The sequence below is a fragment of the Prinia subflava genome, chromosome 4, assembly GCF_021018805.1.
Source record: "Prinia subflava isolate CZ2003 ecotype Zambia chromosome 4, Cam_Psub_1.2, whole genome shotgun sequence".
NCBI classification, from domain to species: Eukaryota; Metazoa; Chordata; class Aves; order Passeriformes; family Cisticolidae; genus Prinia; species Prinia subflava.
Genome location: NC_086250.1, coordinates 17,143,685 through 17,159,214, shown reverse-complemented (window position 1 = coordinate 17,159,214; position 15,530 = coordinate 17,143,685). Strand labels below are relative to the sequence as shown.

The window sequence follows — 15,530 nt, the reverse complement described above, 5'->3', positions numbered from 1 at the left end:
AGGATTAGATAAGGAAGCAATAACGTATTTAAACAAGAAAAAATATTTATCAGACCTAAGATTTCACATATTTTATCCAACAGTAAAACATGTTCTTTAAATAAGGAAGAGAGCCCAAGGAATAGATAGTCTTTTCCTGCCTGTAAGTGTTGTTTCTCTTTACTGTTATTATTCAGCACTAAAAAAAAAAGTGCTGCAAACCCAGTAAATAAATAGCCAGTGTAGATTTGATGAAAGATTGGCTCAGAAGACTGCTTTTGGCCTGAATAGAAAGATATGCTTTCATCCTGTTTTGACTATGCTCATACGTTTACCTAACATAATTGGATGTAGTTAATATTGCAGGAGCCTTCAAGCAGCGCACATTTCCCTCATTAGTGGGTTTAAAGCCTTAATGATATCTCCTGTGCTGCAGAAAAGCCCAATGTAGGCTTCAAAAGTGATTGGCAAGTTTCAACAGGAGAAAAAACTGGGGGAAGGGAAGGCAAAAACTAATAAAACTCTGATCTTGTTCTCAAGTTATTTAGGAAAGGAAATCTTGAAGAATGATAGAACAAAGAAGGAATCAGAGGTGAGGATAAACAAGCCAAACCAGATAATTTCAAAAGCTGACCTCACAGTATCACGAAGAAACATGTGAAAGGAACAGGGAGTGGGTAAAAAGGGGGAGGGACCCTTCACATACCTGCAACACATTAAGACACACGCATACTTAGTCCTACACAAACTCCTCAGGGCACAAACAAGTGTATACACACTGCATACTGTCAAATCAGCATCTTCATACACCTGCAGCAAAATCACCTTTTCGTAGTTTCACTGTGCAGTATTTCCACCCCTCCCCCTTTTAAATCTCAATAGTTTGGCAGGGAACCCTTGCTTTTAGGAAACAGAATGTCATAATATTCCATCTACTAAGCACACGCAAAGGGTTTGGGGGTTTGTTGTTTGTTTGTTTTGTTGGGTTTTTTATTGACTAATTTTGACCATTTTCCTGGAACAGAAATTTCACAGGCTGATTTAGCTTCAAGAGAAGTGTAATTATGTACAGCTGTATTCAGTATTTCTTGACTGCCTTGAACAAGCAGTGAAAGGGAGATTTGCACACATTATCAGCCACTATCATTAGTGATGTAAAGTACATAATCCATCTGGTGTTGTGGTGTCTACCTAGGAGCAGGTATTGAACCACTGATGGCTGCAGTATAACAGCACAAAGGGAGAGCGTTAAAAATTAACTAAAAAAAAAGCACAAGCAACCCAAGTTGTTTCTTGATACTGGATTGTCCTTGCATGTGTGTCCTCCTACGGTTTTGCAAAGCATTTCTATGAGTACAGGCATGGAGAGTGGAGAATTAAAAACGTAAATTTCATCGTGTGGTTTTTGCAGTCTGCACAGGAGAAGAGGTGGCAGGATACCATGGTGATGGCAGCACTGCAGCCCATTAACAAACCAGAGAAAGACTCAGGGACAGATTCAAATATTTAGACCCATGCTGAAAAATAACTCATTTCATAATAACTCCTGTGAAAAATAAAAGGACTGTGCATCTCAACATCAGCCGTGGTCTCAATGTGCTGACTCATCATTTCCTCATGACGGGGCAAGGAAAGAGGAAACTTTTTTTTGTGTCTTCTTGCCTCCTTACAGTCAACTGCATTGCTTTTATATTGCCAAGGTTTATGGCCCATAGCATTTGAAAACAGTCAACCCATGCCTGGAAAAGAGAAAAAGTGGAAAGTTTTTATTTTGTGTTTCATCTGTGTGTAACCAATCCATTTCCACCATCACTGCCAGCCCTTCACACAGGAGGAATCAGCCAGTTTTATTTGCAATCTAGAAATGTGAAAAATATTAGTGTTCATTTACTCAGTTAAAGATTCGTAACTCTCAAGAAAACAAATTCATATGACCTACCTGGACAACAGTATGTTAGCCAGTTAAAATAGCAGCCTCACTGTAAGTGTGGCTTTCTCCAAACCCAGGTACAGCCTGGCACCCACTGCTGGGAAACAGGCTGAGAGCTTCCTCCAGCCTCAACAACACAGGAAACCTTCCTCAAACAGCAAACTACCTAAGTCACCACTCAAAGGAAACGCATTGTCAATTAGAGGGTATCTTCAAGTCAGTCAACAGGACCATCCTCAAATTAATTTGACTTAACTACAATCAGTGTTTATAGATTGATTGCTTGTAAGCTGTTTTGTGGCACTCCAGACTACTGATATTTATATCCTTCCAAACTTTCACAAGTCTTTATTGAATACTCAAATGTTTTAGAAGAGACTGTGTTCACCCTCTTTTCCATGAGAGGCAAAGAAAAAAACCAAAGTCGCCCATTTAAGAGAATAACCTAATTCTGGACAGAATAAACATTCTGTAAATACAGAGTCATAGCCCACTGAATTAAATGAGAAGTAAGAACGTGCATAGACATAAGCAAATGCTGACACCTTTTTATGAATTGTGGAGTTGTGGTTTAGGAGGGGTACTCCCCAGCTCTGTGCCCCCACTGAGATTGCCCAAACCATGCTGCCACCCTCCAGCGCCCCGACTTTCCCCTCTCCCTGTGGCAGGATGGAGGCAGGAAAGGTAAAGATCACAGGCTGAGGGAAAGTAACTGGAAACAGCAGCAATATAAGAAAATTAACAGCACCAGCAACAATATCAGTGAGAGCATACAAGGAAAGGGTATGAGAAAATAAAGGATCCACAAAAGAAAGGATCCACATGGAAACACTCTGAAAACAAACAACGCTGGATGGCTCCTCCCACCATGTTTAGTTGACCAGAAGGAATCCCTTCTGCCCTTTCCCCCACCCCTGGGGGGGAAATGATGTGGCATAGAATAACCTCAGGGTCCTGGCCATGCCCCCTCCCAGCTACTCAAAAAACTTAACCCTGTCCCGGCCAGAACCAGGACAAGTGGTCAGCAGAAGCAGGTACTGGGTGTTCCAAAGGTAAAGACAATTGAGTTCTCCCACTTCACAGGACACATTTCACTTGGTTTCCTGTTCTGAATTAGAATCACAAATAGAAATTACAAACTTGAGATGATGATCCTCAAATACACTAAAATCTGATGATACTAACTTTTCTACTTTAGCTTTTCTTAATACTTCAAAATAGAAACTTACTGGGGGGGGGGGAAGAGTTTTTCATGAAAACTTTTTAATCTACATTTCTGAAGCTTCTTTTAAGGAAAAAACCAACCAACCAACCCCCAAACCCTCCCACCACAACCATTAACATACAAACCAAACCCAACCCATTGCCATCAGTCCTGAAACATTCACATTCACTAATGATACTCTTCAGCTGGATATTCCCAACATACTCTTCCACATTTATTAAGGTGACAAAGCACTTCCTAAATGCTTTGCCCTTGTGAACACAGGAATTCTGTAGCAAGGCAAAAACTTGAGATCAGAGCTCCTAAATCCTGACCTAGAGCCCTAATCACAAAACCAGACCTCTTCTCACTGGGATTCAGAGGATCAGATGGCTCTCAGAACATGGTCTACTAATACATCAGTCCTTTCTCTAAGGGTAACTGAAGCCAAAGTCTGATTAATTTTACCATCACTAGCAGTAATCATTTGACAACATTAGTTTTGTGCTATTAGCTTCAGCATATGGGGAATAAGGGACAATTTGTTGTGCATGCATAAAAAGACTTACACAGTGTGAAAGAAATGACCCTCTCAATATTTATTATTTTAATTTTCGAGTGTCTACTGCAAGCATATGCACTGCTACTTTAAAACATTTAAACAAAACTGAATTTAATTGCTCAGAAAAATTAACCTGCAAGCTCTCAAAGCAAAAAGGGGAAAGAAACAAGGAAATCCTGATTAAAAGCTATTTTATGAGGTATAGAAGGGAGTAAAATAGTTACATATATATTGACCAAGCTGGAAATGTATTCCAGTATGTCTAGAAGACAGCCATGGAGACATATTTGGGAAAGAAAGCAGATGTTAGGGTTGTTTACCCTCAATGCTCCCAAACCACCAGGTCAAAACAAGGATAAGAGCTCTTGCTCAGCTTCCTGGCACTGGAAAATCACTCAGGCATCTGGGCTCACGTGGCTGTACAACAGCACCCACAAATATGCAGTCAAACAAATTAATATTAAACAGATAAGTGCCAAACAGCCAAATTCATTCCCTGCTAACATGATTCCCTTGCTATACCAGTGCTGTACCAGACAAGATTTCAAACCAGCTATGATTGAGAAGCTGTATAAAACTGGTAGACAAAAAAAAAAAAAAAGTAAATCTTAATAAATTCACTGCTTGGACACCTTTTCACTTCTCCTAAGGCACAGAACGATTTTTGGAAGCACTGAATACTCTCAGCTCAATGAGACCAAGGCTTATTGTACATGTGGCAGGATTGATGCTTGGATTTGTCCTACAAAGTCAGGGAGAGAGGGAAGAACATTGCAGCTCAGTATCACAAACAACCGGGTGTTTAAGGCACAGCCTGCCATCAGGCATGACGGCTTTACTGCATCAGGAACCGAAATGCCACCATGGCATGCACAAAGAAGCATATTTTGTGAAACTTCCATAGTAAGACGTGGCACAATTGATGTTACAGTGCTCTAGAGAATGGAATAGAGACTCAGCCTCTCCTCAATTCACAAGGAGATCCCTAATCAGTATATGTGCATCTGTATGCATCCATAAATAAATACAGATATTTATTCAAGCTCACATGCAGATGTAGCAACTAATTATGGGACATGTTGTCTCCAGAGTTGTTAGGCCAGTCACCTTCCATGTCTTATATGAACCAAAAAAACCCAAGATGAAACAGGATGAAGGAGTGGAAAAAAGAAAAAAATCTAAACAGAATGAAGTAGTGAAAAAAATTAAAGCACATGCTTTCTCTCTGCTGCCACAAAACCCAGCCTGTATTCAAAACTAAATATCACAACCACAGTATTCACACATACCAGATCATAACTTGTGTATGAAGTCATCCCACTGAATGGTCACTTCAAAGCATGGAAAAATGAAAACTTCATTATAGATACATATATATATATATATATATTTATCATGTTTTCTCATTTGTTTGAATCCTTTTCCAAGTACTGACTTGTCTGCTGTCACACTGTGTCACTGGTGCCCCAAACCATGTGTCCATTCAAAGATGAGCTTCCAGCAAGTCCATTCATCATCTATTTACAAAATGAGTCCACTGCACTTTACAACAATAATTTCTAAGTAAACAAAGAAATTCACATGAAAGAATGACAATGGCATTGACACACCGGAAACAATGCTAGGAAGTTTAACTTGAAGAAAAGAAACATTTCTAAACCAAACAACCAAAGGGTACAGGGTCAAGGCAGCATGCACATGTCTTTTGGCAAGAGTATAGAACTTGTCATTCTTTAACTATTTTTACATTACATGCTTCCAAGTGAGTATGTTGTTGGGTTCATTTTTCAAAATAAAACCTGTATTTGTGGAGAGATGGAAGAAACAGCCCAGCACACAAGCTGGGTAGGACTCTGGGTTTGGATACACAACTGAATTATCACTGTTCTCTGAAAGTCAGCACATGAGTGGGGGCTGATGCCTCTTCTCTAAAAGTCAAGGCAGCAAGAAAGATCTTGCACAGGACATGTAAGTGATCCTTTACTTGCAAAAGGTGAAGAACACAGATGCACACCAGCCAGTTCCTGAGCTGAGCTTTTTGAAGCCAGTTGTTACATCCCAGTCCTGCTCTGGAGACACATAATCATTATCAGTCAGTGAGAGTCATCTAAAGTTAATATGTTGATCTCTGCTGACTGAGGGCCTGACCCAAAATTCACAGAATTACAGGATGGTTGAGTTTGGAAGGGACCTCTGGAGGGCATCTGGTATCAAATTTTTATAGATCTTTTGATACAGCCATATACAGTTTTCCTTCCCCTAGCAAGAGACCAGAAAGAACAGTCAATTCAGGGATATGTCGGGCATCCTGGACCACAGCTGAACAAAATGCAGATTCCTTCCTACTTAGTGGTTGTATTTCATTTGTTTAATGCTCTAGGTAGGCCTTAAGCTTTATAGGTTTACTAAAATAAAGATGATGACGATGAAACAGCTTAGTGTAATAGACAATTTCTACATGAAAAGAATAATCCGATTTTATGTGGATCAACTCAAAGACGAAGAGAAAGAATAGACAAGCAAAAAGAAAAGAAGCTCCAGCATCTCATTTTTCCTTCAAAAGGGATACAAGGATTTTGTATCACACTATATTCCTGGTACTTTTTTATTCTTATTTTTACCACTTCATTATTATTTGCTGTTAATCTGTTATTATTTGTATCACTGTAGCAGCAAAGTTTCTGGTGAGAAAACAGCGATGTTTTCTTATAGCCACTGGAATTGGTGTCATTTTTTGAATTTAAAAAGCAAAGGGAAACTCTCCTCCAGCTGGCTGGCAAGTAGATTTAAGAATTTGGTCTGAATCAACCACTAGTTTCCAGCTGTGATAGCCACATGAATCCTGGCACAGCACCAACTCCAGTGGCCTGGCAAATCTTGACTAACCAGTACTTACCTTTGCCTTAGGGCTCACTGAATCCACATTTCTAGGAAATATTTTTACAGCCATCCAAATTATTTGAATTATGTACAGGTAATGTTTCTCTTCACATTGTCCCATCTTAACATTCTGCTTCTACATTTTTAAAAGTACAGTTAAATGATTCTCAAGTACTAATTGAAAAACAAATTTTCAATGCAGAAATTAAAAACAGTCTGAAAACAGATTATGTATCATTATCCCACCTGGAAGAATGCAACAAACATCATAATCCTATCTCACTTGCAACACAGTAATGAAGTTATAAATGGTCTTAGTGCTCTTAAAAGGAAGCTTCTATTCAAGAGACAACTTAACTTAGTTGTGAGAAAAAGGTATCATTTACTCCAGCACAGCCCTGCCTAAATGCTGGCTGAGGTTTCCATAGTTAACCTAAATTAAAATTAATTCCATGGTTTTTGGCAGAAGGTATATAAAGTAATTTTCATATTTTCTTCTTCAACTATAATTAAAAACATGAGGAAAAAGGCTTCATATGCCTCAAGTATGAAGGTATATTACAGCAGACATTTTTGGTTTTGAATGGCTCTAATGCTTACGTTAATTGAGACCAAATTAAATGGGAAAGCAGAATGTCATTATTGCTTTTCTGTGATTATACAGGTACCAATACATATACCCTGTGCCTACAAAGCAGTAACAGCCTGTGGGCTAGACTTGGTTCCTTGTTCTAAAAGGAAGTGAACCTTAATGCAGATTTGATCTGCAGTCACAATACACTTCTTTTGCAAGAATTATTAACCAGTAATTCAGAAACAAGAGAAGATGGGGGGGGGGGGGGGGGGGGCGGGGTGGATATAAAAGATTTTTACAGCAATCCTCAAAAGATAGCCATAGTAAAGATGTGAAATATATAGTATCAAAGGGAAACATAAAATGAAGAGCAGTTTAGCTCATGTTCACATGCAAGATCTACTTTGTCTGTATAATGAGGGAGCAGACAGGTTCAATATGTGAGAAGTGCACAAATGGTCTAGGTCTTTCAGGATGCAGAGACAGGATACAAGATGCTTAGAAAAGAATCCTTTCAGCAGATTAAAACCACTCTCATTCCATAAAGGCTTTCAGATGACTTCCCAGAAGGGAGTCCACAAGTGCACAATCCCAGATTAAGGTCATCCTGCTTACGAGCACTCAAAGGCATGACATCACATTACAGACAGCATCAATAAAAACTGTCAGAATTCACTGAATCATCATCTTACTGGCATTTACCAATATATCCACTGTTTTCAGCCCTTCAGAAGTTTGATTTCCCATTGTCTCTTAATCAAATAAGTATATATTTTACAAATAATTGAAAAAGCAGCCAAATAAACATGAAATATAAATTTTTTCTACACTTAGCTTTTAGAATTAGTCCTGCACATCCTGAAAATCAGTAACAATTTGTTAACATACAGTTGCTACAAGTGCTACAGAGAGAACAGTCTCTCTTTGAGGCATTCTAGGTTAGATAACTCACATTTCACTCTGGTGGATGAAGTACAAATCTTCATTTTGGAAATGCACATGGGGAGCTCAGAAAAGAAAAGCACAAGTGTGTTTTCCTAAGACCTGTTCAAATCCAATGGTCTCACCTGCTTTCCCATCCTCTCAACCTAAAAGTCTGATACTCTTAAACTGAAAAAAAAAAAGGTTTTGGATTGAAATAATAAGCATGTGCCATGTTTGGACTGGAATATATTAGCCTAGCTTTGTGAACAGCACTGACTCCAAAGTCAGTTCTATAGCCATCCTTCACTGGGGAGGGAATTAATAAAATAAAGAGGGGAGTCTTTTTAGCATTTTGAATTCTCCACTAGCAAACAGAAACCTTCACTTGAAATAGAGGAGTTTGCTTTGACTAATTTTAAAATATACAAAAAGAAGCAGCCCTATTAAAGTCTTAAAATGACATTTATTCAGTCAATGTGATAAGAAAGAATTCTATTACTTGGAAAGGGCTTTTCTCACTCTCACCTTTCAATCATTATTTGCATACAACCCAAATCACATCTGAATAAATTCCACTGGCCTTCTTTATGTACCATCCAGCATTATTTATATTCATGTAGGATTACTAGTGTACGGGGTAACCAAATACTTCCCCAAGAGAGCTGACTGAAAATTAAAGAGGAGACGTCTTCCAGTGTGAGAACTCCAGAGCAGAAAAGATGCCCAGGTTGGATGTGGAATGACCCAGAAACAGAAGGCTGCTTATCTGCAAGAAGTGAAAAGCAATGGCTGGAAACAAAGTGAAAAGTGAGAAATTATTAAAGATTGTAGCTATTTGAGAAGACCATAGAACATGCAGATGAGAGCATATAAGATGAAGGAAGTTCATTTGATTTAGACTCATGGGCATTAAGCAAGACAGAAATAGCAACCCTGCACAGTGAAGGAAACTGCTAATTTTGCTAAAGGGAGGGCTAGGAGTTAAATTTTCTCATCTGTCATAGGCTTTCTGGTTAGTGGCAGGGATGTCACTCTGTCTATGTCTCAGTTCCTCATCAATAAAGCAGGATGGTGTACAGAAAAGCCACAAATGATTCAGGGGACAGTCAAGTGATAAGGGCAAGATGTGAACCTGCAGAGACAGCTCTACCTAACAGATCCTTAATGAAAACAAGAAAAGGAGAGAGAGAAAGAGTGACTATAGTGACATAACCTACCTGAATTTTAGAGAGGAACAGAGATGTCACAGACAGTCCATGACAGATGGACATACAACCACAAGAAAGAGAGACCAACCTCTGAACACAAAAAGCCTGGAGAGAAAGAAAAATTTCACCAACTGAGAAGTGTGACAATACAGAGAAAGATATATCCAAATGACCAGGCTGACTAAAGTTAAGAGCAGAACAAATCTCTGAGTGTCCCCTCAAAGAAAAACTTTCTAATTTCAGAGAAGTGTTGCTTGATCACCAGCTACTGCTAGATGTAGTGGGTGGAGTCTACTACTACCAAATATAAAGAATAAAAGCATGGGAAAGTTATAGACAGGAAGAAACAGGGTTCCTGCTTGGGGTGGAAGAAGGGAACGGATGGAAACTTTCTTCAAGTATAAAGAAAATGGGGGAAAGCCCCTTGTCGTATATAACAACCTCAGCCCAAGAAATCTAAAAATAGATTCTTTGAAGTGTGAGGTATGGGCAGAGTGATGGGCAGCTGTTACCAGTAGTTATTAAGTAAGATACAGACAGTCACAAGATGAAACTCATGTACCAAAAGAAGCAAGCAAAGGAGACAAGCAGTCTGCAAACAGACTGACTGGTTGCAGACAGGATCAGAGGGACAGAGGACACAGACAGCTAATCAGAGAAAAAAATGTTCCCCAAAGCAGCAAACAACCCTCCTGAATACACGTGAGTTTGTTTGAGCACACGAAGGGCCCAGAAGGAAGCAGGGAATGGATGGGACTGAGGCAGCATGCAGTGACAGTATTTCCTTGTAAAATGTTGAGCAACTGCTGGGGCTCTGGCCATTCACCCTCACTGTTTGTTCTAACCTCCTCCTGAAAATGAGCTTTCCAAGCTGAGTGTAACCAAGAGCATATGTATAAATTCTTGCTAACTCCAACTTCCTTCTTTGCTATTTATTATTTTCAGGTATGACTAATATACAATAGCTGTGGGAGGCACGTCCTTGTCCCAAGCAGACTGCTCCTGCACGGTAAGGTCTAAAAGCACAAAACAGAGCATGTGTGGGAGAAAGCAAATAATATGATCTCCATGTTACAGACTGAGAACTGAGGAAGAGAACTAGTAAGTGATTTTTCCAAGATTTCACAGGAAGTCAGTGGCAAAACTGGATATTTAAACCCTCTCTTCAACGTTCATCTGGTGCTTGAGTCACAAAGACAGTGTGTCTCTCCTAAGGACATTTCCTTTCATCCTCAGAGTGTTCTGGGAACAAGAGTCTTTGACTGAATGTATATATTGAGTGTATATAGCTTAAGGTCTTACTGAACCATGTTGTAATTTTGCCTCTCTGTTTCCAGCTTCCTTGTAGCCACTTTTGGTCTGAGCTCAGACTAGCAGTGCTACCAACTCCATTCACAAAGGCAATTTTTATATGTACTTACAGTTCTGTTGGTGAAGTTACTGAAATCTGTCACTAAGATTTGCTTGATCATCTCTGGTGAGGAGACCACCACAAACATCTGGCGACCAATATAATACCTAGAAAGAAATAAAGAATAATTTTAGCAGATGGTGACCACAGAGAACAATCTCCTTCTCTAAAATATCTCTTTGCTGGAATATAGTTGCAGTGAAAAAATACCACAGAAAATGTATTCCCTTAGGTAAAGCAGTATCTTTCCCCAGCCCTCCCAACTGTTAAATTAAGATGCATGGTCCTGGAATTTAAAGGAAACAGCTTAAAATCTTTTACTGATTAATCAATACTCAGCCAACATTTTAACATAAAGGTTTACACACTCTATGCTCACTCTGAATTCTGTGAAAAGTGATGTAGTATCACTAAACCAAACTACAGAGGAGTAAAACATTAGAAACCTACTGAAATAATAATGAAAGATCTACAAAATTGAATTTCCTGCCATCAGCCACATGAAATGTTGTTTCATGGCTAAGCCCTGCCTCTAATGAGTCTTTCCAAAAGTCCCCCCAGCGTGACTGCAGTAAAGCACACTTCCACCACTTCTATTAGCACTAGAACTGAGTGCATCTCAGGCTCTGCACTGCCAAGGACAAACCTTACATTACACTAATAGGGAGGGGAAAAAAAGTGTATGTGGGGGGGTAGGTTTTATCAAGTCTAAGGGAATTAGTAAAGCTCAGAGGAAGAACAGGCGAAGAGGATAGGGCTGTCTCTGCCTGTACACCCTTTATCTCTCTACTCCCATTTTAATATGACCTTGTGGAGCCAGGGTCTGCCCTTCCAGGTCTTCACACCATTGTAGATGCTGCAGAGGCACTGGCACCCATCCCAACCCTACAACTTCCAGGGGTGCAGAGCTCCCTTCTCTGGCACCATTTCTTGCAAGGCCCACAGGCACTTGATGGTTGACTGCTCTGCTGCAGGAGGAAGAAGCACGACCAACAAGCAGAGATTGCTTGCAGTCCCTACCTTTGTTGATGGCTGTACCAGAAAGTCCATTCAGGCAGCACAGTCTTTTCTCCACCAGGAGAGAGGAAGAGGAGGTTGGAGGCAGGCACAGGAGGGCCAGGCAGCTCATAGCAGAACACAAGAGCAATACCACAGATGCTGCAATAGCACAGTAATATCCATGCCTAATCATTTTGGTATGCTATAGCCCAGTATCGATATATTGCTTATCACCTGTCTACACTGAAGTAACCAAATAGACAAGCAATCCTGGGCTGAATTAAATATAGTAACTAGGGGTTCCCATGGCAATGAAGCTGCAGCAGCCTGATTTCTTCAAGGGCAAACAAATCAGACAAATATCTTGATTCCAAAACAAGGTTTCACAGCCCAATTTGACCTCTCTATCACCAAAACTTGTAACAAACAAATGGCAGAGAAGAACAAGAACAGAGTGTTCTTCAGGAAGGAAGATATCGTCTTTCCTTCTCTCATGGGTTTCCAGAGGGAACTTTTACTTCCCAAATGCAACTCACAGGCTCTACTGTAACATTAGATATGGGTGGTGTGGTCTATGAAGGTAAAGCTTTTTCACTCCTCCCAGTCTGCTCAACCACAGCACAAGCAGCTGCCTGTAATGGTCAATCTTTTGTTCAGAATCCTCATAGGTACATAAAAAAGAGCTGATGCCTCAGATTAAAGAGGGTTTTGCTCATAGACTTTAGCAGAAGAGGATAATGCCCCACATACAACTTTTGCAAGTACTTTGTACAGTTTTTCTGGCATCAGAGAGGCAACATAAGCTCTCAAGGCTGTGCTGCTCTGAACCTACCAGAATGACCAGTCATGAATACTGATCTCTCATGGTCACACCTCACTTTTCTTTTCCTCCCTCCAAGTTTAGCAAGTTCCATGTCACATTTATTGGTTAATGACTGATGGTCCTGCAACAAACAGCTTTTCACAGGCACCAGCTTCCCTACACCAGATTCCAAATCTCAGTCAGAAGCTGGTTATGTCTACCCAGACAGCTTAACTCTGACCAGCAAGGGGAAGGAACCACATGATACATCGGGAAAAGCATGTGCGCGTAAGAGAGACACACTTCTAGTTTATTTCAGACCTGGGAAATTGCAAAGCTCCAGTTCCTGCTCACTGGGATAACAGCACGGTACTCACAGCAGGAGTCTTTATGTCACAGTGCACTTTGTGCTTGAAAGCATTCAGGACTAAAAATTTGGGACAGGAGCATCTCCCACTCAAGCTGCTTTTATTGAGAAAGTGACTCAGAAGCCAAGCTTATGCAAACAAATCTATTCATCATCCTCCAACTCAGACCAGTCACCCGAACTCTTCAGTTCTGTTTCCACAGCTAGGCTCTTTCTTTTTTATTTACTCTTCTCTAACTTTCTAGCTATAGACACCTGCTTCTCCTTTCTTTATGCAGTTATAAATTAGGGCAGAGAAGGAGAAGAAGGGAGGAAAAATCCCCTACTAATACACAGAAACACAGGGTCACAGGGTATTGAACAATCCCCTAAATAATAAATAGAAAATGCTGGGGGAAAAAAATCCAAAAACAACAAACTACCTAAATTGATTTTTAAGCAAAATTCTGCCTTTTTTAAAGGAATGACTGCTACAAAGCACACACATTATTGGATCCCAAACAGCAAAAGCTCTCTTCCTGCCTTTTTTCCATTCTCCTACTTCCTGTATACAATCTCAAACCTTGTCTAGGACACAAAAAGATGAGGCTGTGTATGGACATACTTTGGAGGTCAAAATCCATAAGCCAAAAGCATGACTTCCATGGTCTTTCCCTGAGGTTAAGGAAAAAGGACAAGTAGAACTAAGCATGAAACAAGATCACTTGAGCTATTTCATTCAGCAAACACAAGTTTGGAACCTGAAAAGCTGCCAGAAAGATGCTTAACTGAGTTTTAATAGGCTTTAAATCCTTTGAAGGATCAAGGCCTCAGTCGCAAAACAAGAGGCTATCTCCCAACTAGGTGTTTTGGGGTTTTTTCACTTGTTTTGAAATAGCAAGTAAAAGATAAAATCCTCCTGAACAATAATCTATTCTTCCCAAGTAAATAACATATTCACCCCTGCCATGTAACTTCATTTTGATTCTGTATTACTGGATGAGGATATCGGTAGTCTCACGTAAACTTAGATTTATTATTGAACAAAACCTGATATTCTTGTCAGATTTTAATAAATAAGAGTTTGAGAAAAACAAAAGCCTTTGGGCAAGCACATTGCAAATGGATTCATGAATAATTTAGGATAGCACTTTTATTAACTTTTCCTAGGTTAATCTTTCCACAGGGCTCATTCACACACAGAAGTTCTACCTTTAGCTACAGCACCATTACACTGCTTGGCCCAACACTTTATAATATTTTCATCTAGGTCTTTCAGGGTGTAAAGCAAATACTTGGGAATACCTAGCCTGCTCCTGCAGAAAAGCAAGAATTCATGCATGTAGCATGACACCCTTGGGGCGATGCACCTCTGTCCACATGGAAATCAGTTGTAACACTGCCACACCAGCAAAAAGTAAAGTTCATGACCCACACATGGAGACAAATTTTCCTCTGTAGATGAGGTATTGGTTAATTAAGTTTTGCTGTTGGGGCAATTTATATTTCAATTTAAACTGCAGCCCTCCAGGACAGCAAAAGAAATTCACATTTTAGACCAGTAAGTTTAGCTCTATTGCAAGGTGAGGCAGGAAAGACCTGGTACCAGTACATCAAGAGCACAAGCACAGTGACAGCTTCCTCCAGCAGATGACAGTGTGGATGAGGAGCCATTGTCCCAGCAGGCTGCTGGTGCAAAAGCCAGCAGCCTTATGCCACGTCATCCTCAAGATGGCCTGGCAAAAAGACTTTCAGTAGAGGGCATGGGTCTATTCCCAGGAGCTGTGAAAAAAGCAAAGATTGCCAAAGGGCTCGCAGTTCAAGGAGGTGGTTATGTCACAGGGTATTGAACAAAACAAGCCAAACTTCATTGGAAGTGTTTCAATAACTGAAGAGGCTACAACCACCCACCACAGCCAGTTGCAGCAGTTTCATTCCTAAGAGCAGACAAGCACCCCTCTTAAGGCAATTAATGAGACAGATGACTCCCTTGTGTTCAGGGTTCACCCAGGATGTTGCAGTCCTCTTTACAACGATTCGGTCATTCTCTAAACACATCTCTTCTTTTATCCACAAGAATAAACAGCAATCCAACAATGATATCTGCTGGTTTGCTCATGCTTTCTGCAGAGATGTGGCCTAGATGTCTCAACCCCACACCTAGTGTCTGCCATGGCCACAGAAGATAACCCATGGAGGTAAGAGATGCCTGCCAAGCCCAATTCTAAGCTGAAATAGGAGTGATAAGACACATTCGGGGGGGGCACATTGGACTGCCCAGTCTCTCCTGAAGCACTTCAGCCCATCATCTTCCTTCCAAATGTTTGACAGGGATCTCCCCAGAATGCAGATTTCTGTTCTCAGATGACACAGAGGATTAATCAGCTACTTTTGATTTGAAAGATCAGTTTAGCATTAGCCTTTGCAAACTCCCAAGATCATCCTGGCCACACTGCATGGTCATCTGCTGCTGACAGCATTTCCCAGCTCCTGAGCCACGGCTGTGCTCTCTGAGCAAAGCTCACAGCAACACTGCCTTGTTGCACAGGAAAAGGTGGAGAGCACATACAGTACCTTATGGCAAAGGGCCATATGTTTTTGTATAACATCCATGTGGGAAACACCTGCAACCCCTTCACCTTGTTTACAGCGCTGCTGTCAATTCACAGAAGACTTTGATCTTCCTATCTATTATCAGCCTCATGTATTAC

The 15,530-nt window shown here is 40.4% G+C and overlaps 1 protein-coding gene across 3 annotated transcripts in view; it reads right to left on the bottom strand.

Moving 5' to 3' along the window:
- TBXAS1 (thromboxane A synthase 1) overlaps window positions 1–15,530 on the bottom strand; it is a 238,149-nt gene that overhangs the window by 116,014 nt on the left and 106,605 nt on the right. For all 3 annotated transcript variants that reach the window (XM_063395672.1, XM_063395673.1, XM_063395674.1), the window contains one exon: window positions 10,683–10,779. In XM_063395672.1, the coding sequence (XP_063251742.1) occupies window positions 10,683–10,779 (97 nt within the window). The remainder of the gene's footprint in view (window positions 1–10,682; window positions 10,780–15,530) is intronic.